Genomic DNA, 23,832 nt, shown 5'->3' with positions numbered 1-23,832 from the left:
CCAGTTTCATCAGCTCCAGGGGCTTGGCTTGAAACATCAGGAGATCTCTGGGTGGGAAATTTCAAACAAAGGAACTTTGAAATGGATAAAAGGCAGCTTGGATCTTGAGGGACACAGCATGCTGACGGGATGGTGCGGGAGGGCTGACTATGAGAGAGGCAATAGTTGCAGGGGTGCAGCCTGCTTCGTGCAACCCAATGCTTTGGGGCTGCCTGGGTTAAGCAGAATCTATTTAAACTAGCAAGGAAAGGTTAGGTTTAGGTAAGACAATATGCATTTAGGCATTTGTTATTTTTAACCCTTTTCTCTCTGCTTGTGATGTTCCTACAGATAAATAAATCATACTCTGTTTTGAACAAGCTGCTCTCTGTCATTGCATTTACAGCTCCCTGAGAGAATTCTGGATCGGGGTCAAACCCAGTTGGCTCTGCTGGAGGTAATATGGTTTGTAAATAAAGGTGCTGTAAACTCGTGGTCCAGTCAAAAGTGGGATGAATTGCAGGATTTTACTTAGAGAAGTGCAGGTATAGGCCTGTCACCTGAAAGAAGCGCCCATGGAGAGATACAAAGAGATCACAGGTACAGTTCATCCCTGAACCATATAATACAAGGCTCGTCAGCTTACAAGAAATTCACCAGGAGTATGACTTCATCAGTGCCCGACAACTGACACACCATAGCTATGAATTACACAATTTTTATAAAGCTCCTCAATATTTAAATAAATAAATTAATGGAGATATCCTATCTCCTAGAACTGGAAGGGACGAAAGGTCATTGAGTCCAGCCCCCTGCCTTCACTAGCAGGACCAAGTACTGATTTTGCCCCAGATCCCTAAGTGGCCCCCTCAAGGACTGAACTCACAACCCTGGGTTTAGCAGGCCAATGCTCAAACCACTGAGCTAACCCTCCCCCTGTGTGTGAAGTTGCTTTGTATAGAAAAGCCCATTGGGTTGATAACCTATAGAGAGGAGCAGATTATTTTGGGGAAATACTATAAAACAAAGAAAATAACTTAAAATAAATCAAAGCTACAATAGCATCTTGGGGATTCTGGTGGCATCATATTCCATGCTTGTGATTTATGAGCGCACCAGAAACCCCTCAGTGGCATCATCATAGCCACACAATTCTACCTTGACAAAATGGACAGGACAGTTATGCAGCTACACTTTCCAACACTCTACCATACAGAGACAAGCAAGAGCTACAAAGTGAGGACAGTTTATTATAAGCAATGCTACATCTCACCTCATTGAAATCTCCAATCCTTGGAATGTGATTTTTCCTGCTCTTCCCAAGGACAGATCCAGAGTTTGAAATCACCACTGCAGTGTTCCACAAAGTTCCTCCATGTACATCATCTCTCTCCAGAATTGGAGACACCACAACCATATTGTGCTTCTTTGCCAGCTATAGAAATGAATAGAAAATCTCTATTACAGAAAAGCCTGTTATGATTAACTCTGTTTTCATCTTTTTCCCCTCAAAGTAGAATACAGGAGAGGTTTTCATTCTGTGCATTATTCTGACCTCAGCTAAGCACTAGTGATGAATATATGATGTACTGGAACTCTAGTGTTACAACCTTTTTCTTGTTCAGAGAGGGATACCTCACTGAAAACTTTCCAGTCTGAATCCTTCTAGCAGAAGCATCGAGTTCCAGTTAGATGAGTTCTGCTGTAGCAGCAGTTTTTAACCTGTAGGCCAGATCCACCCACACCCAAAAGGAGCATAAGGAACTGCTGAGAAATAAGCAGGGGGAGAGGGTGTAATCCTGCTCTCGTTCCTTCATTCTGGTACATTGCTTAGTGGATTTGCGTAACAAGAGCTGGTAGAAAAAGGTAAAAAAAATAAAAATATGGGACATGCTTAAAAGAACATTTTTTATTTTCTGAAAAATAATAAATCAGTTTTTCAACAAAAAAACAAAACAGAAAACTGAAATTTTTTTCAATGTTTGTTTTACCCTTATTTTCCAGTGACAAATTTTCCAAGAAAATTCTCCTTTCATTCAAATAGCCATTTTCCACTGAAAAAATGTTTCTCCTCAGAATTTTTGACCAGCTCTACTTAACAACTTGCGTCTGAGCCTCCGATTTTAAAGCTTCCCATAAACCCTGGGGCTGATTCCTGATGCCTTCTACAAAGAACCGGAGCAAAGGATTAATGAATGCATTTGCTAAGGCCTTCCTGCGAATGCCTGACATGTGAAGTCACAGTATGGAAAGTGGACAACTCTATGCAGACATTTATTATATCAGTCTGGACCTACTAGTCATTTTTATTCTCTTTGCAAAGCATCTCATGTTTGGCTTTTAGCTATGGGATAAAGCATTCAGGTTCTCTTCAGCACCAATACAGAGGCACATGAAACTGAACTCCAACAGTTGGGAACAAAAGGATTCAGGCAAGGCAGAGTCTTCCAAGGATGTCTCAGGAATCACTCTCTAGAACTAAGGGCTTGGCTACACTTACGCGGTAGTTCGGCGGCTGGGAATCGAACTTCCGGGTTCGATTTATCGCGTCTTGTCTGGACGCGATAAATCGAACCCAGAAGTGCTCGCCGTCGACTCCGGTAATCCTGCTCGGCGAGAGCAGTACGCGGAGTCGACGGGGAAGCCTGCCTGCCGCATCTGGACCACGGTAAGTTCGAACTAAGGTACGTCGACTTCAGCTATGTTATTCACGTAGCTGAAATTGCGTACCTTAGTTCGAATTGGGGGGTTAGTGTAGACCAGGCCTTAGTCCCGGATTCTACTGGCTGCTCATCATTTAAGCATTGTTTGTCCTTGTATTCTTCCTTCCATTAAATTTAGTGTTAGTAACACAGCAGAAAGACATTACACAATTTGATGATCCCCAATTATGCTAGGTATAGAACCGTGGCACTGTGCACCAAGAGCAAATCCTTTTTTGAATAGGAATTTAAATTAGACTCGTAGACTTTAAGGTCAGAAGGGACCATTATGATCGTCTAGTCTGACCTCCTGCATAACGCAGGCCACAGAATCTCACCTACCCACTCCTGTAATAAACCCCTAGGGTGACCAGATGTCCCAATTTTATAGGGACAGTCCCGATTTTGGGGTCTTTTTCTCACATAGGCACCTATTACCTCCCACCCCCTGTCCCGATTTTTCACACTTGCTATCTGGTCAGCCTATAAACCCCTAACCTATGTCTGAGTTATTGTAGTCCTCAAATCATGGTTTAAAGACTTCAAGGTGCAGAGAATCCTCCAGCAAGTGAGGATTGCTGCCCCACGCTGCAGAGGAAGGCGAAACCCCCCCAGGGCCTCTGCCAATCTGCCCTGGAGGAAAATTCCCTCCCAACCCCAAATATGGCAATCAGCTAAACCCTGAGCATGTGGGCAAGATTCACCAGCCAGACACCCAGGAAAGAATTCTCTGTAGTAACTCAGATCCCACCCCATCTAACATCCCATCACAGGCCATTGGGCATATTTACCGCTAACAGTCAAAGATCCATTAATTGCCAAAATTAGGCTATCCCATCATACCATCCCCTCCATACTCTTATCAAGCTTAGTCTTGAAGCCAGATATGTCTTTTGTCCCCACTGCTCCCCTTGGAAGGCTGTTCCAGAACTTCACTCCTCTGATGGTTAGAAACCTTCGTCTAATTTCAAGTCTAAACTTCCTGATGGCCAGTTTCTATCCATTTGTTCTGGTGTCCACATTGGTACTGAGCTTAAATAATTCCTCTCCCTCCCTGGTATTTATTCCTCTGACATATTTATAGAGAACAATCATATCTCCCCTCAGCCTTCTTTTGATTAGGCTAAACAAGCCAAGCTCTTTGAGTCTCCTTTCATAAGACAGGTTTTCCATTCCTCAGATCATCCTAGTAGCCCTTTTCTGTACCTGTTCCAGTTTGAATTCATCCTTCTTAAACATGGGAGACCAGAACTGCACACAGTATTCCAGATGAGGTCTCACCAGTGCCTTGTATAACGGTACTAACACCTCCTTACCTCTACTGGAAATACCTTGCCTGATGCATCCCAAGACCGCATTAGCTTTTTTCATGGCAATATCACATTGGCGGCTCATAGTCATCCTGTGATCAACCAATACTCTGAGGTCCTTCTCCTCCTCTGTTACTTCCAACTGATGAGTCCCCAGCTTAACAAAAATTCTTATTATTAATCCCAAACGCATGACCTTGCACTTTTCACTATTAAATTTCATCCTATTACTATTACTCCAGTTTACAAGGTCATCCAGATCTTCCTGTATATCATCCCGGTCCTTCTCTGTATTGGCAATACCTCTCAGCTTTGTGTCATCCGCAAACTTTATTAGCACACTCCTACTTTTCGTGCCAAAGTCAGTAATAAAGATCAAATAAGATTGCTCCCAAAACCAATCCCTGAGGAACTCCACTAGTAACCTCCCTCCAGCCTGACAGTTCACCTTTCAGTATGACCCGCTGTAGTCTCCCCTTTAACCAGTTCCTTATCCACCTTTCAATTTTCATACTGATCCCCAGCTTTTCCAATTTAACTAATAATTCCCCATGTGGAACCATATCAAATGCCTTACTGAAATCGAGGTAAATTATATCCACTGCGTTTCCTTTGTTTAAAAAATCTGTTACCTTCTCAAAGAAGGAGATCAGGTTGGTTTGGCACGATCTACCTTTTGTAAAACCATGTTGTATTTTGTTCCATTTACCACTGACCTCAATGTCCTTAACTACTTTCTCCTTCAAAAAATTTTCTAAGACCTTGCATGCTACAGATGTCAAACTAACAGGCCTGTAGTTACCCGGATCACTTTTTTTCCCTTTCTTAAAAATAGGAACTATGTTAGCAATTCTCCAGTCATATGGTACAACCCCTGAGTTTACAAATTCATTAAAAATTCTTGCTAATGGGCTTGCAATTTCATGTGCCAGTTCCTTTAATATTCTTGAATGAAGATTATCTGGGCCCCCCAATTTAGTCCCATTAAGCTGTTCGAGTTTGGCTTCTACCACGGATGTGGTAATATCTATCTCCATATCCTCATTCCCATTTGTCATCCTGCCATTATCCCTAAGCTCCTCATTAGCCTCATTAAAGACTGAGGCAAAGTATTTGTTTAGATATTGGGCCATGCCTAGATTATCCTTAACCTCCACTCCATCCTCGGTGTTTAGCGGTCTCACTTCTTCTTTCTTTGTTTTCTTCTTATTTATATGGCTATAGAACCTACTATTGGTTTTAATTCCCTTTGCAAAGTCCAACTCTACATGGCTTTTGGCCTCTCTCACTTTATCCCTACATGTTCTGACCCCAATAAGGTAGCTTTCCTTGCTGATCCCACCCATCTTCCACTCCTTGTAGGCTTTCTGCTTTTTCTTAATCACCTCTCTGAGATGCTTGCTCATCCAGCTTGGTCTACAACTCCTGCCTATGAATTTTTTCCCCTTTCTTGGTATGCAGGCTTCTGATAGTTTCTGCAACTTTGACTTGAAGTAACTCCAGGCCTCCTCTGCCTTTAGATCCCCAAGTTCTTCAGTCCAATCCACTTCCCTAACTAATTTCCTTAATTTTCTAAAGCTTGCCCTTTTGAAATCAAAAACCTTAGACACAGATCCCAAAGCCCTCCTTATAGCACCACTGTCTGAGCCATCTGTTGATCATCATAATCTTGTCACAACTTTGTTATCCTTCTCTAGGAACAGGGAGAATCCCACTGAAGATCACCTGAGCCTCGATTTCCTTAAGCGTCTTCCCCAGCCCGGTATAGTCTCTCTTGATACGTTCCAGTGAGAATCTAGCTGTATCATTTGTTCCCACATGAAGGACAATCAGTGGATTCTTTCCCGCTCCCGTTAGGATCCCCTTCAGCTTCAGGTCCACATCCCGTATCTTAGTACCCGGCAGAAAACACACCCTTCTGTTCTCTGGATCAGCTCTGGTTACAGGCCTATCCATTCTTCTCAGTAAGGAGTCCCCAGTAATGTAGACCTGCCTTTTCCTGGTGATGGTGCGATTCTCTGGTCTATCCCCTGTTCCCTCTGGCTGCAAGTCCTCTTGATTTCTATTCTCCCTTGCAATCCTTTGTAACCCAGCCTGTATCCTCCTGGGGCTCATATTTGGTGTTGTTATCTCCATTGACTCTTCCCCTCTTTCTACAGAACTAGCTGCTCGCTCTTCTTCCTTGCCCTCTCACCTTCAGTGACCATCTGCTGTGCCCCTTCTTCATTTTCCAATTCCACAAACCTGTTCCTGAGCTCTATTTCTCCTTCACTAGCCCATCTTTTCCTCTGCCTGGTTCTCTTAGTCACATGCTTCCACTGTCCACTTTCCTCACCCAGCAGTCTCCCCTCAGAGTTCTTTGGTCCTGCTTCCATCTGCAAGTCTGAGCTTTTCCCTTCAGCCTCCTCATGTCTTTGCTCCATCATCTGCTCGAACCCCCTTCTAAACTCAACCAGAGTTTCCACCTGCATCTCCAATCCTCAGATCTTTTCTTCCATCAGCTCTATCAAGCGACACTTCATGCAGACAAAACTCTTTTCAGGTACCCCCTCCAGGATCATGTGGATACCACAGCTTCCACATCCAGTCATCTTCATTGTGTCTTCCACTGCTTGGGTCACTACCACTGCTGCCTCTGTATCTGTCATAGCCTTCCCACCTAAGTCCTGTTAGTCCGGGAAACACAAACCAAACCACCACCACCCACAGCAAAACAAACCCCCCACGAGCACCACAACACTGCCAGAACACCACACACTCCCTTCACTAGCCTGTCTGTTCCTCTGCCTGGTTTTCCTAGTCTTCCCCCCAAACTCCCCTTAAGAACTCCCACTCCCCTGTTTACAGCTCTGTTTGCTGGTTCCTGTGCCTAAATTGCTCTTTATTGCAATAGATCAAATATAAGAAAGCCTTTGATCAACAAGTTACTGTAGTTATACAGTATGTAGTGGATCCACACATGTAAATGCATTTAAGTTAAAAAGTATAGGTGCTGCCTTATCCACAGGAATCATAGCATCACAGTACCTTTTAATATTCTAGCAAGAATATTTTGCACTAAATTTTAGTACTGATAAGTTATTTAATCTTTGGTTAAATGACATTTTCCTCTTCTTTCCCCTCATGTCATTTTACTTTTCCATAAGTCTGAATATTTCTTGCAGGATCTGCCCTTAGGTCATTAACCCCACATTGAGAAGTGTCCCACACTTGGCCTAGGTCAGACTGAAGCTGTAAGGTCATTACACATACATGCTTAGTAGGTCAGATCACATCTGGATAGATTCAGGCCCACAACAAACCTGATCATGTCAGTGAATCATTTAATAGAGAAAAATACAACGTCCCTTATAAAACAAAAGAGCTGTAGACTATTTAAGATGGCAGAAAGTGAAAATTATCCCACAATCACTCTTTCACTTAGCGATCCCTGGCCGAATGACTGCCAGCTAATAAAAGGTCACCTCTGGTGCACAGAAAGCAGCATTCTGTGTTACATGTCAGAAGAAGGATGTAGAAAAATCATATGAAAGTGTTTCCTGTTCAGAACATTAGTTAACTCATCAGTTAATATTCTTTGTGTAATGCTTTGCTAATGCATAGTCTGTTCCATTCAAAAGGAATTTCTTGACTAGAATTTAAAGGTGACTGGCTGTGAAGCTTATTTTCTTCTTGTAAAAATATGGAAAAAATCAGGATAGGAAGTCTCACATATCCTACAGGGTAAAAGGCACTATATAAGGGTAAAGTAAGATTTTTTTAAAACTGTTTCATATTGCACGTGTTGTTGTCCATTTGCATTTTCACTAGCTCTCACAATACATGCTTTGAATGTGCTGGAAAATTATTTTTGGTTCTTTAATTCTTACAACATATAAGACTGATATACAAAAAGTGATCACTACACAATGGTATGAATTCAGCTTTTTACCTTCTGGCAGAACCTTGTTGTCAGACCATCCTCTGCTGACTCAGCAAATTCAGTCCATGGAAGCTTCTCTCTTGTACAGAATGCAAAGGGCATAGCTAGAAAAATACCAACATGAGAAGTCAATACAAAGGCTTCAGGTCACTGAACTGGTATGGGATGGGTTCTGCTTTACTCATATAAAACAGGTCAATGAAATGTGTTCAGAAGTTGCTTTTGTGAAAACTGAGAAATAATTACCACATCTGAGTATGGTACTGCCATCTCCTTCTCCCTGTACAAAGGAGTTTGATTCTTGAGAATGTGTCATTTAGGGGTCTCTAAACTTTAGATTTTCTAGGCTGCATTCTCACAGAGACACCGTGACAAGACCAGCCACATATAGTTCCAGTGCTCTATATGCAGCAGACCAGGATCTAAATTCCTCTTACTCCACAGCCCAGGAAGGACAAGAAGTGTCGCACAATCACTCAACACTATGGAGCAAAGACAGCATCTTGTCATCAGCCAACATTTGTTCAATTAAGAAGCCAGGCTGAGTCCCTACTAATTTGAAATGGGAGGACTGGCTGGCCAGAAGAGAGGTGGTTATGATTAGAGATCAGGAGGGTGAAGTCAGTATAGGTGAAATGAGAGGGGAAGATTACCCACTATCTCACACGGGGCAGAGGATCCCCTGAAGGAGTGTCTGAGGAAGAAACCTACAAATTAATGACTAAGACGTATTTCCCCCAACAGTCTCACAAGAGGTCCTTCAATTTTGGTTTTGGCCACAGTCCTAACCCCACACATCCTCCATTTTCATTTAAATATTATTTTTCTGCTATTGAGAATCTTCCTAAATCAAACAAAACTTCCAAGGAAGAAAAGGGGAAGAGCAGGTGAAAGAACACACAGTAAGCATAACTAAAAGCATCGCCGAGATGCAGGCCCTGCCTTTGCGGACCTACATGGGACCTACACACAGCTCTGTTAACAAGGATTCTTTTAAGTTTCTTTCAGAAAATAAATATTAGGATCAGTGGATTGTATCCTGGAATCTCTGTTTCATAGTTGCGGTGGAACATTTTTTAAATATAGGGTACCTGTTAAATGGAGAGGAATTGGCTATTTTCAGAAATTTAAGCATTTTAAAGGCAAAGAATCTGGACTTGGGGAGGCTACAGAAAATACTCACTCCAAGCCTCTTGAAAGCAGATCACATTGACCCCACACATTGCAGCCACCTCCACGATCTCCTCTATTCGCCTGTGCAGTGCAGCCACCTGGTTGTAAGAAATTTGACTCTATAAAAACTCATACATCATAATTCACTTGTAACATTAAGGTTTTGGTTCTGCCACCTTTCACACTAAGTAGTACCTTGCTTGGCACTTCACCCCATTAATTTCAGTGAGAATACTTCTAGGGTAAGTTACTGCTCAACACAAGCAATGGTTGCAGAATTAGGCCCTAAAGAGTTAGGGCATTTTTAAAGGTATTTAGGTGCCTAAACATTCAGATAGGTGCCTAATGGGATTTTCAAAAGCACATATCTGCATCTTTAGGCATTCTATTCTAGATACAGTTAAAAAACTGGCCTTTAGTCCCTACATGTGCATTAGAGATCTATAAACCTTAAAAGAGCCACACACAAAAAACCTTGCTGATGCGGTTTTGAGATGTGACACTTAGCAATGTGAATGAGTAAGCATACCACCACCAGAGGTTAGAGAGAGCTGTACATCCTACAAGCACATGTAGATTCCAGAACTTCCCCTAAAATACCAGCCCTGGAGCTAGCAGAGTTGTGAACTGACAAAATGCTTGTTGGAGCAGTATGTTGCTTCACTCTTGAGCCCCATACATCTGACAACTTCGACCAGAAGTTCTTTGACTAGAAGTTAGGCCATCGGCCCTATGGTTATCCGTGGGACAGTTGCTTATGTTTGGATAAAGGAGAGATGGGATGATCGGGGGCAGGGATGGCCATGGACTGGCTACTTCTGAAATGCAGACAAGCTCCTCCTTTTGGCATATGCTCTGGGTCTAATGAGAGAAGCTCATGCTCTGAGGCTTGAAATGCGCATGCGCACACACACAGAGTTAGTAAACATGCTTCAATCAGCAATATACATGTTATTACCCTCAAAGCATGTTTTAGTGCATCCCTAAGAAGAACCAAGCAGTGCACCAGTGATGGACAGTTTGTATTTTTCTTTAATTAGTTAAAAAACTTTACACAGGAACTCTTCTCACTGGAGAACTCTAGTTACAAGGAGGCATAGGGGCAGTGGCAATGAGATTTGGAGCCATTCATACACACACACACACACATATATATATCCATCTCAAATCCAACCCAGACTGATACCGACCAAACAGATAGAACAGCTGTGTAGCGTTATGCAAAATGACTTGGTGGTCTCGGGCCAGTTTCTAGTGGAGAGGCATCCACATAACAAATGGCAGCAACTGGCACTCTTTTTGGCAGACCGCACAGATAAAGGAAGAACTTGACTAACACAGAGAATGAGCTACTTTCTCTCTCTCCAAAACACAGTGTCTGAGTGAACTTTCTGCCCTGTGGATAAACCGGACTATCAGTCCAGCATATTTCACAAATGTGAAATTCACTTTCATTTTGCTTTTAAAAAGACTTTATAGATTTACATAAAACTTGCACCTGAAGGTGTGCATCTTGTATCACAGACACGCCGGTGTTCATTTGGTGAAAGACTCCCCTCAGACCTTTGACTTACTGCGGTATAAAGAGTTTTAGAGTGTAGAATTTACACAAATCACCAACCCTGCATTCTGCAATCATCGACTTCAATTCTCTGAACATGAGACTTTTCTGGTTCATTTGACAGGTAAAGGCTTTTAGCTTAGAAAGCCAACAACTAAATATTTAGCTTCAAGAAAACTACAAATAGGTTGGGCGAATCAATAAGTAAACAATAGAAATGAGATTTTCTGATGGAGCTGCGTGTTCTACTTTGAGTCACAAGACTTCTTGGCAATTTACCATTCAACAAGTCAAATCCAAGGCCATTAGTTAACATAGGCCCTAAAACTGATAGCGGACAACACAAGAAATGCACAACTGATAGTGTGACATGTGAAAGACAAGGGTGAGGTAATATCTTTTACTGGAACAACTTCTGTTGGTGAATGAGACAAGCTTTGAGAGATGCAGAGGTCTGGGAAAGGTACTCAGGGCTTGTTCTCCCGTACAGTAATTCAGCTATGCCGCGGTAGCATTTTAGTGAAGATGTTCCTACGCCTACGAGAGAGCAGCGTAGTTAATCCACCTCCTTGAGAAGCTCTTCCGTCAACACAGTACTGTCTACAGGGGGGGGGGGGGGGGGACTGTAGATCAGTATCACTCAAGGGTGTGGATTTTCACACCCCTAAGCAACGTAGTTATACCGATATAGGTCTGTAACATAGACCTCAGCTCAGAGTGTCACAGCTCAGTACAAGGCGGAACAGACTGATAAATATGAGGAGTTAACGCATGTTGCAAGAGACCATTCAGGATGATGTGCACAATTATCACCTCTGCAATCACTGGACAAAGAAGTGTTAAGAGATTACATACTGTTGTAATGAGACACAAGACCAGCCTCTCAGTCTAACAGCTTGTTTACACTACCACTTTTTACAGTCATAATTTACACTGCTCAGGGGTGTGATGTGATGCTCTCCTCTAGGGTTGCCAACCCTCCAAGATTGTCCTGGAGTCTCCAGGAATTAAAGATTAATCTTTAATTAAAAGATTATGTTACGTCACAAAACCTCCAGGAACAGGACCAACCAAAGTTGGCAAACCTAGCTCCCGCCGACATAGCTTCCACTTCTCTAGGGAACTGGGGTAAAAATCTGTCTGGGGATTGATGCTGCTTTGAGCAGGGGGTTGGACTAGATACCTCCTGAGGTCCCTTCCTACCCTAATATTGTATGATTGGGGTGGAGCAATTACCTCCATGGGAGAGCACTCTCCTGCCACACAGTGTGTCTTTACCAGACATGGCAGCTGTGCCAATGTGGGGCGGTAGTGAAGACAGGCGCTCAAGAGTCCCTGATTTCAGTGTCCGAGTTTTAGGAATTGAAGCTGCCAGGCTCATGTGACAGGAGTTGATCCAACAGACGAGCTGTAGCCGGCTGACCCAGAGCCCCCTTTGCCGGTGACTGTACCTGTTCCGCCACGGGCGTGTCTGTGGGCAGGGGGATTTTATTCTGAACCAGCCCCACTCGAACAACACGGGGCTGCCTCAGCTGCTCGGGCGCAGCTCCAAATCCACAGCCCTGCAGCTCAAACGCCCTCTGGCTCGCGGCCGACAGAGCCGCAGCCGGCAAGGCAAGTTTTCTGAAACGGCAAAGGAGCGGAATCAAGGGCGCGAGCGGGACAGGGGGGGGGGGCGCGAGCGGGACAGGGGGGGGGCGCCTTCCCCCCCCCGCAGGCAGCCCGAGCGCCTGCCAACCGCCAGGGCGGGCAACAGCAGCGGGACACTGCAAGGGCGCCACGCCTCGGGCGAACCTGCGCCCCAAAGGCCTCCGGCAATGGCCACGCCCCCTAGGCTAGGTTACCCCCCCCCCCCCCAAGGCCGCCCGAGCTAAGGCGCCCCCCACAGCCTTCCCCCCGCCGCCTCAGTCCCACAGCAACGCCGGCGCAGGGGCTGCTAGGAGCTGTAGTCCTCCCGCACCTGCTCAGGTTCCCGTAGAGGATCCGCTTCACTTCGCCGAGCTCCTCGGGGGGGAGGTGCCGCTCCAGGCATTTCTCCAGCGAATCTAGACCCCGCGCCATGGCGGCGCCGAGGACGAGGGAGGCAGCGGTGGCCGACAGCTGAGCGGACTGCAGGGAGCGGGCAGGCTGAGCAGGGGTGAAAGTAGAAATAGGGACTTACCTGTAGGGGGCTGGGTTGGGGCCGGGGTTGGCCCCCGGAAGGGGCGGGGATCAGAGCCAGGCCCCCCACCGGGGTAGCAGCAGCCAGGGGCTACGGCAGCGGTGTAAAGGTCCCAGGGCTCTGCTGCCGCTACTGCCCCAGCCCCTTTAAACCGCTGCCGGAGCCCCCGGCTGCTGCTGCTACCCCAGGGCTCCCCTGCTTCTACTGCCCCAGCCCTTTAACTAGCCCCTGGGGCCTTGGGGTAGCGGCGGCTATTTAAAGGGTCCAGGGCAGTAGAGGCAGTGGGAGCCCGGCCCTTTAAATTACCCCCGGAGCCCTGCTGCCGCTACCCCAGGGCTCCAGCAGTGGGGCCCTGGCGGCAATTTAAAGGGCTTGGGACTCCAGCCACTGATGGGAGCCCCAGGCCCTTTAAATTGCCGCCTCGCCGTACTGGGGCGTACCAGCTTACTTTCACCTCTTGAGGCTAAGTGACCATTACCCTCCCCTGGCAGCCAGCCTGGACATGCCCCCCCAAATGGGACCCTTGGACCGTGAGACACGCCCCCGCCTCTTCCCCTCAGAGGGATTTTGGCACGTTCCCCTGCTAGGGAGGGGCCTGCTGTGGGGTTGGACGTGTGAGGCCTGGTGGGGTCACAGGGACGTTCGCTCACTGGCTGCAGCCTGGGCAGGAGCAGTGCCAGCTTGGCCCCCAGGGCCCTGCCAACCTGCCACTCACGGCGCCCTAGGGGTAGCACCACCATAGGGGTGAGGTGGGGGCACCATCCATCTCCCTGGCCTGTACACCCCTTTGTGGCCACTCACCAAGGGCTGGTTGGGATGTGCCCCTCTGGCTTAGCCTGTTGCTGAGTAGAAAGCAGCCTGCACTGGATTGGAACCGGCCCCCAGCGCTGAATGGTTGCATCTCCTACCAACCCCCTGGAGCCGTGCAGACCCGCCGCTTACCCCCTGTTCCTGTTAGAATCACTAAGGGGCGACGGCCCCTGCCATGCCCAGGATGTTTGTCTAAAAGATCTGCTCTAGGCACTATTTTGGGGGGAAGTTCTATAACCCGGGTTATACAGGAGGTCAGACAAGATGGTCACGAAGGTCCCATCTGACCCCCTCAGCCTCTAATCCCTGGCTAACCTAGAACCAGCACACGGGCATAACACACATTTAGGAACTTTTAAGATGCCCAGTAAGCAAAGCCACAGTATGGGCAGGGGAGGAAAAGAGGGAGTATCACAGTTTACACAAAATGTCATGCATCTCATGATGTGTATCATTTTTAATAGCAAAAAGATACCACACAGCAGCCAGAAACAGTAATGATTAACCTAGTCCTCAACTTGGCTTTGAGCCCCAGGTTATCACTGGAAAATCATCCCAGAGCCAGAGAGAATCAATCTACCACACAAAGGACAGCTCAGACAAAATAAGGAGGCAATGTACCAGCCTCCATTTAAACACCAATCTGGGACAAGGAACAGTGGGTATGAATAAAGGATAGTTCCTTTAGTAAGTACCAAGAGGCCATCCTGTTTAAACCTCATTATTCCCACCAGAGTCAATAACTACTGGCTATGCTTTCTGCTTCGCGGTATTATTGTGAAATGAATTATGTGTAAGCATTTTGTTCCCATGAGAAGACTGATTACAGAGTCCAGTGACTGTTACAAATGTCTTAATAGATCAAAACTATGACTTTTAGAGTCTTTTCTTTAAGTCTCCTACAAGACATGGTGTGACGAAGTGGGGGATTTTCTTGTTTTTTTCAGGGGTTTGCATGCAGAGGGGGTGGGACTCAGTTTCCCTGTGTGTTACTGGTTTAATGAGGTGATGGGAGAGGAAGTTTGTTGCTACAGAGGCCCAGCGACGGAACTTGGGACCCCAGCCAATGGCCAGGAGAATGGATACCCCAGTGACTGGTGACCTACTGACCAGGAGGCCCAGCTTGGATGACACAGCTGGTTCTGGCCAATGGGAGGACAATGGGCTGCAGAGAGAGGACCCCAGTGACCTGACCAGCTCGTTCCAGCCAGTGGTGAACAAAGGATGGCTGAGAGGAGAGGAGGCCCAGGCGACCCTGTTTACCTGGACAGAAGACAAAGAACAGAGGCGGAGCTTGGGGGCAGGTGATATCAGATGCCCCGTTGGAAAGCAGGAGGTCTCTGGGCTGGAGAGGGAAAGAAGGAGAGCCCACCTGGATGTAGGAGCGATTTAGATGTACTGTGCTGAGGGAGGCCAGGCCTGAGGCCCCTGAGAGTTTCCTATGCTGTGTTCAGACGCTCAGTAAACCCTCCTGTTTTACGCTGGATGAGAGTCGCTCCGGTCTAGAGAACAGGGTTGCATTATTCCCTCTGGGAGTGGAGGCCCCGGGGTTCCAGAGCAAGTGGACTCCCTGAAGGGGCCCACGGCAAGAGACAGGCATGCTAAAGGCTCAGAGAGGAGTGGTTCCAAGAGGTGGAGGGGCTTAACCCCCAAGAGAGAGTGGACCCCTGAAAAGGGCTGTCACACTAAAAGGGGTTCCCTTCAGGGACTGTATGGGGCCAAGAGTGGGCATGACCTGTGAGTCCGTGACACATGGCAACACACAGCACTTGAAAACCCTGATAATAGCAAATGTTAACTAGTTAAATATTAAGGCTCTTTAAATATTTGCAAGGGAAGAGTAACTTATATTAACTTTTAATCTAAACAAAAAGAATCCAGGGGTCATCTGCATTTGGAAATGCCAGCCTTTGCAGATCCCCCCCATATGCTCTCCTGTGATAGTACCCAGGGTTGTGAGGCACCTCACCACTGCCTGCCCTTAGCACAAAATAGTTTGGTCTGCGCCTGTTGTGGGTCTGTGCCCTGAAACCACCAGCCTCTAGCAGCAAAACACTACTTTCCAGGCCTTGCTCTCTCTGTACAGGTAGTGATAGGCACACACCAACCCCTGAATACTCAGAGCATTCTCTGCAGCATCCAGCCCCTTATCCACTGAACACTCACACAATCATCAGGCCTGCTGTTCCCAAAGGAACAGTACACTCAAGCTTGTAAGATTCAGTTTAGGACTATCACTTTGCTTAGTTAAATTTATTCTTGTTTTCACTATAACTATATTATCATAACAGAGATTCAAATAATAGTGAGTAAGAATATTGCAAACAAATGGCTACATATAAAGCAAAATCATAACTTGCTTTCTAGAGACTAAACTTAAGTAACAGTTAAACTTCTTTAGAGGCTAATCTCACCCAAAGTTCTCTTCAGCATTTTCAACCAAAGCTGGTTGAGACCCCTTTTTCATGAAGCACAACTGCTGTCTTCCTCTTACTTCCTTAGTGAAGGCTGCCTGAGTGTCTTCTCTATTGCCCACATATACTCAGCCAGATCTTTGATCTGTACCACCAGATACGATTCTCTCCCCCAAGCTGTTTTTCTCTGTTAGTTTCTTTCTGATGTCCCCACAACCCTTTATTTGCATTCAGTTCAGACTAGTGTTGGGAGACCCACTGTGAACAAGACAATACAGTAACTCCTCACTTAATGTTGTAGTTATGTTCCTGAAAAATGCGATTTTAAGTGAAACGATGTTAAGCAAATCCAATTTCCCCATAAGAATTAATGTAAATAGGGGGGATTAGGTTCCAGGGAAAAAAATGTTTGCCAGACAAAAGGCATTATATACATTTTAAACAAGCAATTTAATACAGGTATAAGTTTTAAACAATTTTAAACAAGCAATTTAATACAGGTACAGTACTATAGTTGGGAGGTGCCCCTGCCTTACCCTACACAGGCACAGCCCACTGGCACTGGAGATGAGGCAGGCAAGGAGGCTGAAGGTGCTGTAGGCTAGGAGAAGCACGTTGCGCAGCAGCAGCAGCTTCCCCTACTCTGCAAGCACCAGGGGCAGGGGGCTCAACCTTCAGCCCACCCACTTCCCCCAAGCCCCCACCCTTGACCTGCCTCTTCTCCCCACCTTGTCCCCCTTTACTTCCCACACTGCGTCCTCGCTCCTCCCCCCTCCCTCCCTTCTAAACGCCGCAAGCCAGCTGATTGCCTGGGGCAGGAGGCAGGGGAGGGAGGGGGAAGCCTGCACACTGAGTCCTCGCTCCTCCCCCCTCCCTCCTGCCTGGGGCAATCAGCTGGCTTGCCCCGTTCCGGAGACGGGGAGGGAGGGGGAGCCTGCACGCTGAGTCCTCGCTCCTCCCACCTGCCCCCAAAACACCACAAGCCAGCTGATTGCCGCGGGCAGGAGGCAGGGGAGGGAGGGGGAAGCCTGCACACTGAGTCCTCGCTCCTCCCCCTCCCTCCTGCCTGGGGCAATCAGCTGGCTTGCCCCGTTCGGGAGACGGGGAGGGAGGGGGAGCCTGCACGCTGAGTCCTCGCTCCTCCCACCTGCCCCCAAAACACCACAAGCCAGCTGATTGCCGCGGGCAGGAGGCAGGGGAGGGAGGGGGGAGGCGCGCCGAGTCCTTGCTCCTCCCCCCTCCCTCCTGCCGGGGCAATCAGCTGGCTTGCGGCGTTTAGGGGGCAGGAGGGAGGGGGGGAGGAGCGAGGACTCGGCGTGCAGGCTTCCCCTCCCTCCCCTCCTCCCTGGGGCAATCAGCTGGCTTGCGGCGTTCGGGAGACAGGGGAAGGAGGGGGAGCCTGCGCGCCGAGTCCTCGCTCCTCCCCCCTCCCTCCTGCCCCCTAAACGCCGCAAGCCAGCTGACTGCCGTGGGCAGGAGGCAGGGGAGGAAGGGGAAGGCGCTGATCCACGGGGTCTGCCAGCGGGTGGGGGGGGGGGCGTAGGGAGGCTGCCAGCTATGGAGAAAGCAGGCAGCCAAACAACGTAAGAGTGGAGCATTGCACAACTTTAAATGAGCACGTTCCCTAATTGATCAGCAACGAAACAACGTTAACCAGGACGACTTAAAGTGAGGAGTTACTGTACTCATTTCACATGTAAACAGGTAGATAGATATACAGCTCTTCTCTGACAGGAAACCTGTTTTTCACCTTTGCTGGTGACCAGAGCCGGGATGGACCAGGGCAACCACCCCTGGCTCCGTGCTTTGGGGGGCCCTGCGCTTCGGGATGTGGGGTCCAGGGCGGCCTGGGAGTTTAGCAGGGGGTCTGGCACTGGCAGCAGCAAGCAACCCAGCCCCAGCCTGCCCTGCCGGCTCCTGGCGTCGCTCAGGGGAGGAGGCAGAAGCTGGAAAGAGGTGGGATGGGGGTTTGGGGGAAGGGGTGGAATGGGGGGGAGCAGGGGCAGGAAGAGGTGGGACGGGGGCTTGGGGGAAGGGGTGGAGTGGGGGCAGGGCTGGCAGGCTCCCTACCCAGTTCTGCATGTCCCTCCAGCTCCTAGGGGGAGGGAAGGCCAGGGGAGCTCCATGTGCTGCCCCTGCCACAAGCTCCTGCTCTGCAGCTCCCATTGGCCAGGAACCGCAGCCAATGGGAGCTGCAGAGGCGATGCCTGTGGGCAGCACACAGAGCTCCCTGGCCCCTCCACCCAGGAGCTGCAGGGACTTGCTGACCACTTTCAGGAGCCCCCCCCCCCCAGGTAAGCACCACCCTGCCCCCCAATCCCCTGCCCCAGCCCCAAGCCCCGTCCCACACCCAAATTGCCCCAGCAGCGGCCGGTGCGGCTGGCCCAGGGGCTGCCTGATCTGCTCGGGCAACCCCGGAGCCAGCCGCACCAGCTGCTGCATAAGTCACGGAGGTCACGGAAAGTTACGCAATCCGTGACCTCCGTGACAGACACGCAGCCTTACTTATGTGCAAATTGTAGAGGAGGAAAGGCACTGGTTTGATGTTTGTGTGAGTAGAGGAGGGGGCGTGGAAGTAGGACACAGGAAATTAGTTAACCAATTTTCTAGTCTTTTGGGGAATTTTCAAGATTAGTTAATAGTTGGGATGGTGCTATGCTGTGACACAAAAGGTGACAAATACAAATTGCAAATGGAAAAAGGGAACAGTTGGGGAAGGGAGGAACTCCTTTAGACAGAGGGTAGTTAGCATATTATCTATTTTATCTAAGCCTTCCTACTAGACACATCACCGCAGTTCTACCTGAACGTCCAGGGCCATGAGCCTGGAGAATTGGTTTTTGAGGAAATATTTGTTTCCCCAGTGCTTTCCTGCAATGCGATAATAATAATGACTGATATTTATATAGAAGCTTTCATCTGAATCCTAAAGTGCTCTACTAGCTGATTTAAAGGCTATATATAAAGAATCACTTCATCCACCTCTTGGGTGGAAGGTGGCAGGTATTTAACAGTGCACAACAACACTGCACAACAGAAAATCAATGTTGTATCCAGCTGAAACTACAGGGGGATTTTTAAGGGATCGACACTCAGCTCATTTTCATGTCAATACCCAGCATGGCTGTGAGCTGGGAAAGCATTTCCTAGCTGTGCTATTGCTGGAGCCCATCCTGGGAACAAACTGATTAGGGTCTGGCCTTGTTTTGGGATTGACCAAGTTCTTTTCTGTGCGCGTTGCAAACGATAGAGAACAACATAGCAGCAAGTGTGTTCCGTGTCCAACTCCTGAATAAGGTCACATAGCTGAACTGTTCTCCAAGTTTCTTTTCTAATCTTAGCATGAACTCACAGTGACTTCTCTTTTGGTGGCTTGTTTGTTTGTAATTTAGCCTTGTTTAAAGTGTACTACGTGTAGGAAATTGACTTCAGAGCAATAAAGTTGAAGCCTCTGAAAAGAATACTTGTGTAGGGAAGAGACCTGAAAAAACAATACATTTCCTGTGTACTAGACTAACCACCCTGCATCAGTACAACAAAGGCCTAGGCTGTGTCTACACTGCCACTTTCAGCGCTAAAACTTTAGTCGTTCGGGGGGGGGGGGAACACACCCCTGAGCGACAAAAGTTTTAGCGCTGAAAAGCGCCAGTATAGACAGTGCTTTATTGCCAGAAGCCGTGCTTGTTCAGGGTGGGTTTTTTTATTGCCAGGAGAGCTCTTCCCCGGCGATAAAGCGTGTCGACACTGCCCATGTCACAGCGCTGATGGAGCTGCGCTGTAACACAGGCAATGTAGACATTCCTATTCATTGCTACTAAGGGTAATGACAGAACTAGAAGTAATAATAGGGATGGAGGGAGACCAGACTATTTCTCTGGAACTGTGTACAGATAAAGGAATAGAATGGCCAACACATTTCCAAACCACCAAATATTGAAATTCATCAGGAAGATAACCTAATAAAGGAATATGATTTCTGTTCCCCCAGATGATGGCATATCAAATACAGAGAGAGCCTGGATCCAAATCTGAACATCCCGACTCAATCCCTTACAAAGATAGATCAGAGTTATGATGCTTGAATCGAGTTCTGAATGCTGACTCAGAACTTCCCCAAAATTCTGAAAGAGGTTTGCATCCAATTCGGGATTACCTGGACCACCTAATATTCTGTGAAATAATGGAACCCTCTGATATGAATGGAGGTTGCTCTGGTAATCAGCTCAGATGGAGATAGTTGACCAAGGGGATAATTTAAAATGGTTGACAACTCCCTCAAAACAAATTCTAAAGGGTGCACACACTTCCTTTCTATCAACATGACATTTTTACTAAATAGTTGGATGTCAGAGATGCCTGGGACAGGACTGGTCCAGAAGTAAATACCCAGTGATGCCAGGTTCCAGAGTAAAAAACTGGGTACCACCTGGATGCCATCTGTACAGCAAGCAGTTCTTCACCTGCATGTCCCAGTTTGAAATCCCAGTTTGGGCAGACAGCACTCCAGTGCTAAAACTGAAGTCTGATTAAAATGGTCCAGATTCTTTGCTGCAAGATTCTCCTAACAGAAGCTTCCTATAGCCAGGAGTCATCAGCTATGCTTATTATTCCGCACAAGCTCCAGGTTAGTGTCCCTAGCATAACTGAGACACTCAGAGCCCTGAGGCACCAAGTGGAATTAAGGGCCAAGCAAACCCAGAAGTCAAGCCGAGGCTGGGAAAAAAAACAAGAACTGATTCAAACAATCTTTCCACTGTAATTTAAGTCATAAGCAAAGGGTGAACATGGCTGCAGGTCAGAACCAGCAGACAGGATTGTATTTATAAAGTAGAATCTCTGACTTCCCTCCTGCATAATTAGTATGTACATTCTTGTCTCCCCCAGAATGCCTGTGTTCCTCCCAAGACTCTGTTGCTTTCTCCTAGATCACGTTTCCTAACAAATTCTCTCACCATCATTTCCCTGAAACAAGCCACAAAGATCTCTCCAAAGAGACTAGAATGCTAACAACTGGCACCCTTGACCCAGCAACACCCTCTTACCTTCCAAAGGGTTGTGCTGCTTTTTATTAATATCAGCAAAGGGATTTCACTGCATGTGGGGTCACGTAAGCTCATACTTAACTTCACCCCTGCTTTCTATGTTATGGTGCCATTGCCCTTTTCACCTGAAAAAAATAAAGTACTGTGCTGCAATGTGGAATGTGCCATTGAAATGGATTTTGATAGCAGATATGCTGGCAGGATCCACTCCTTCTAATGCAGATATGAAAAAAATCCCTCACACAGTATTTCTGAGCACAGTAATTCCATATGTTTAAAAAGAGATGGTGAGCAGGCAGCAAATGAGCAAAGGAAAAAAATCAGAGATATGACAGCTATAAAATAACATGGGGAGGAGAAAAGGATTAGCTGTATTAGATTAGTCAAAGTGTAACTAACACTACCTAGCTTCTTTCCTGCCCCTCCTTGGTTCACAAACCAATCTAGGGGACTTCTGTGGGGCAGTTGTGGTGTGGGAAGATTCCCTTTAGCTCTGTTTTAAACTGTCCCCTTTACAACATGGCTTCTTGTTGATTATATGGATTTTTTTATACAGTACAGTTGAACGGGTCTCTTTCTAATTCTGTTTTATTCAAATGTGAGAAGTATTTGTGTCAGATTTAGAGATGGGCCCAACTTGGGGCAGGGCCAAAATTGGGTTTCTGGTGGTGGTTTCAAAATCTGAACCCACCCAGATCAGAATGTTTCAGATAGCCCTTATCTTTATAATGTACCACAGTAAAGCCCGAGATTCAATCACTGCTGCATTGGGGGAAGCGCCTCTATATCAGAAACCTGACATAGTTGGCTTTATCCCATCTACTTGGTCTCCTGCCAGAGTAGGCGGCATGTTGGAGATCAGAAGAGGAGTGGCTGAAGCCCCTTGGAAACCGTTACTGTTGGCATAAAAGTTGGGATGTTCTAAGGGTATGTCTACACTACAGGATTAATTCGAATTTATATAATTCGAATTTAGGAAACCGATTTTGTAAATTCGAATGTATTCGGCCACACTAGGCACCATTAATTCGGTGGTGTGCGTCCAAGCTACCATAGTAGCATCGATTTCCAGAGCGTTGCATTGTGGGTAGCTTTTACATAGCTATCCCATAGTTCCCGCAGTCTCCACCCCCCTTGGAATTCTGGGTTGAGACCCCAGTGCATGATGGGGCAAAAAACATTGTCGCAGGTAGTTCTGGGTACAGCCTCCCCCTCCCTCACTGAAAGCAACGGCAGACAACCATTTCGCGCCTTTTTTCCTGAGTGAACTCTGCAGACTCCATTCTGCATCAAGCATGGATCCCGTTGTGCTCCAGAACGCAGTCTTGAACATTATAAACACCTCGCGCTTTCTCGTGGAGTTTATGCTTACACAGGACCAGAAAAAAGAGGCGAGGAGGAGGAGAAGGCGGCGATTGCAGCGCAGCGACCAGCGTGATGAGGACATGGACACGGACACAGAATTCTCTGAGACCGCGGGCCCCGGTGCTTTGGAGATTATGATGTTAATGGGCCAGGTTATAGGCTTTGAACGCCGATTCTGGGCCCGGGAAACAAGCACAGACTGGTGGGACCGCATAGTGTTGCAGGTGTGGGACGATTCCCAGTGGCTGAGAAACTTTCGCATGCGTAAGGGCACTTTCATGGAACTTTGTGACTTGCTTTCCCCTGCCCTGAAGCGCCAGAATACCAAGATGAGAGCAGCCCTCACAGTTGAGAAGCGAGTGGCGATAGCCCTGTGGAAGCTTGCAACGCCAGACAGCTACCGGTCAGTCGGGAATCAATTTGGAGTGGGCAAATCTACTGTGGGGGCTGCTGTGATGCAAGTAGCCAAAGCAATCACGGAGGTGCTGCTACGAAAGGTAGTGACTCTGGGAAATGTGCAGGTCATAGTGGATGGCTTTGCTGCAATGGGATTCCCTAACTGTGGTGGGGCAATAGATGGAACCCATATTCCTATCTTGGCACCGGAGCACCAGGGTACCCAGTACATAAACCGCAAGGGGTACTTCTCAATGGTGCTGCAAGCACTTGTGGATCACAAGGGACGTTTCACCAACATCCATGTGGGCTGGCCGGGAAGGGTTCATGACGCTCGCGTCTTCAGGAACACCAATCTGTTTAAACGGCTGCAGCAAGGGACTTACTTTCCGGACCAGAAAATAACCGTGGGGGATGTTGAAATGCCAATTGTTATTCTTGGGGACCCAGCCTACCCCTTAATGCCATGGCTCATGAAGCCATACACAGGCAGCCTGGACAGGAGTCAGGAGTTGTTCAACTACAGGCTGAGCAAGTGCAGAATGGTGGTAGAATGTGCATTTGGCCGTTTAAAAGGTCGCTGGCGATCCTTATTGACTCGCTCAGACCTCAGCCAAACCAATATCCCCATTGTTATTACTGCTTGCTGTGTGCTTCACAATCTCTGTGAGAGCAAGGGGGAGACCTTTATGGCAGGGTGGGAGGCTGAGGCAAATCGCCTGGCTGCTGATTACTCGCAGCCAGACACCAGGGCGATTAGAAGAGCACACGATGAAGCGCTGCGCATTAGGGAAGCTTTGAAAACCAGTTTCATGACTGGCCAGGCTACAGTGTGAAATTTATGTTTGTTTATCCTTCCTGAAAACCCGCCCCCTTTATTGACTCATTCTCTGTAAGGAACCCACCCTCCCCCTTCCCCCAGCTTGCTTTCAAAGGAAATAAAGTCACCATTGTTTAAAAATCATTTATTCTTTATGAATTGATTATAAAAAGAGGG

The 23,832-nt window shown here is 47.3% G+C and overlaps 1 protein-coding gene across 1 annotated transcript in view; it reads right to left on the bottom strand.

The window, feature by feature from the left end:
• The window catches only part of UPB1 (beta-ureidopropionase 1), a 36,136-nt gene extending 23,428 nt beyond the window's left edge, over window positions 1-12,708 (bottom strand). Inside the window, exons 1-5 of the mRNA XM_065417873.1 lie at window positions 12,608-12,708; window positions 12,099-12,270; window positions 9,097-9,184; window positions 7,923-8,017; window positions 1,253-1,414 (exon numbers count right to left, since the gene is read on the bottom strand). Coding sequence (XP_065273945.1) covers window positions 1,253-1,414; window positions 7,923-8,017; window positions 9,097-9,184; window positions 12,099-12,270; window positions 12,608-12,708 — 618 coding nt within the window. The remainder of the gene's footprint in view (window positions 1-1,252; window positions 1,415-7,922; window positions 8,018-9,096; window positions 9,185-12,098; window positions 12,271-12,607) is intronic.
• Window positions 12,709-23,832: the final 11,124 nt, after the last annotated feature.

The sequence above is a fragment of the Emys orbicularis genome, chromosome 16 (assembly GCF_028017835.1).
Source record: "Emys orbicularis isolate rEmyOrb1 chromosome 16, rEmyOrb1.hap1, whole genome shotgun sequence".
Lineage (NCBI taxonomy): Eukaryota > Metazoa > Chordata > Testudines > Emydidae > Emys > Emys orbicularis.
The sequence above is the reverse complement of the archived record's forward strand: the minus strand, read 5'-3'. Positions and strand labels throughout refer to the sequence as shown.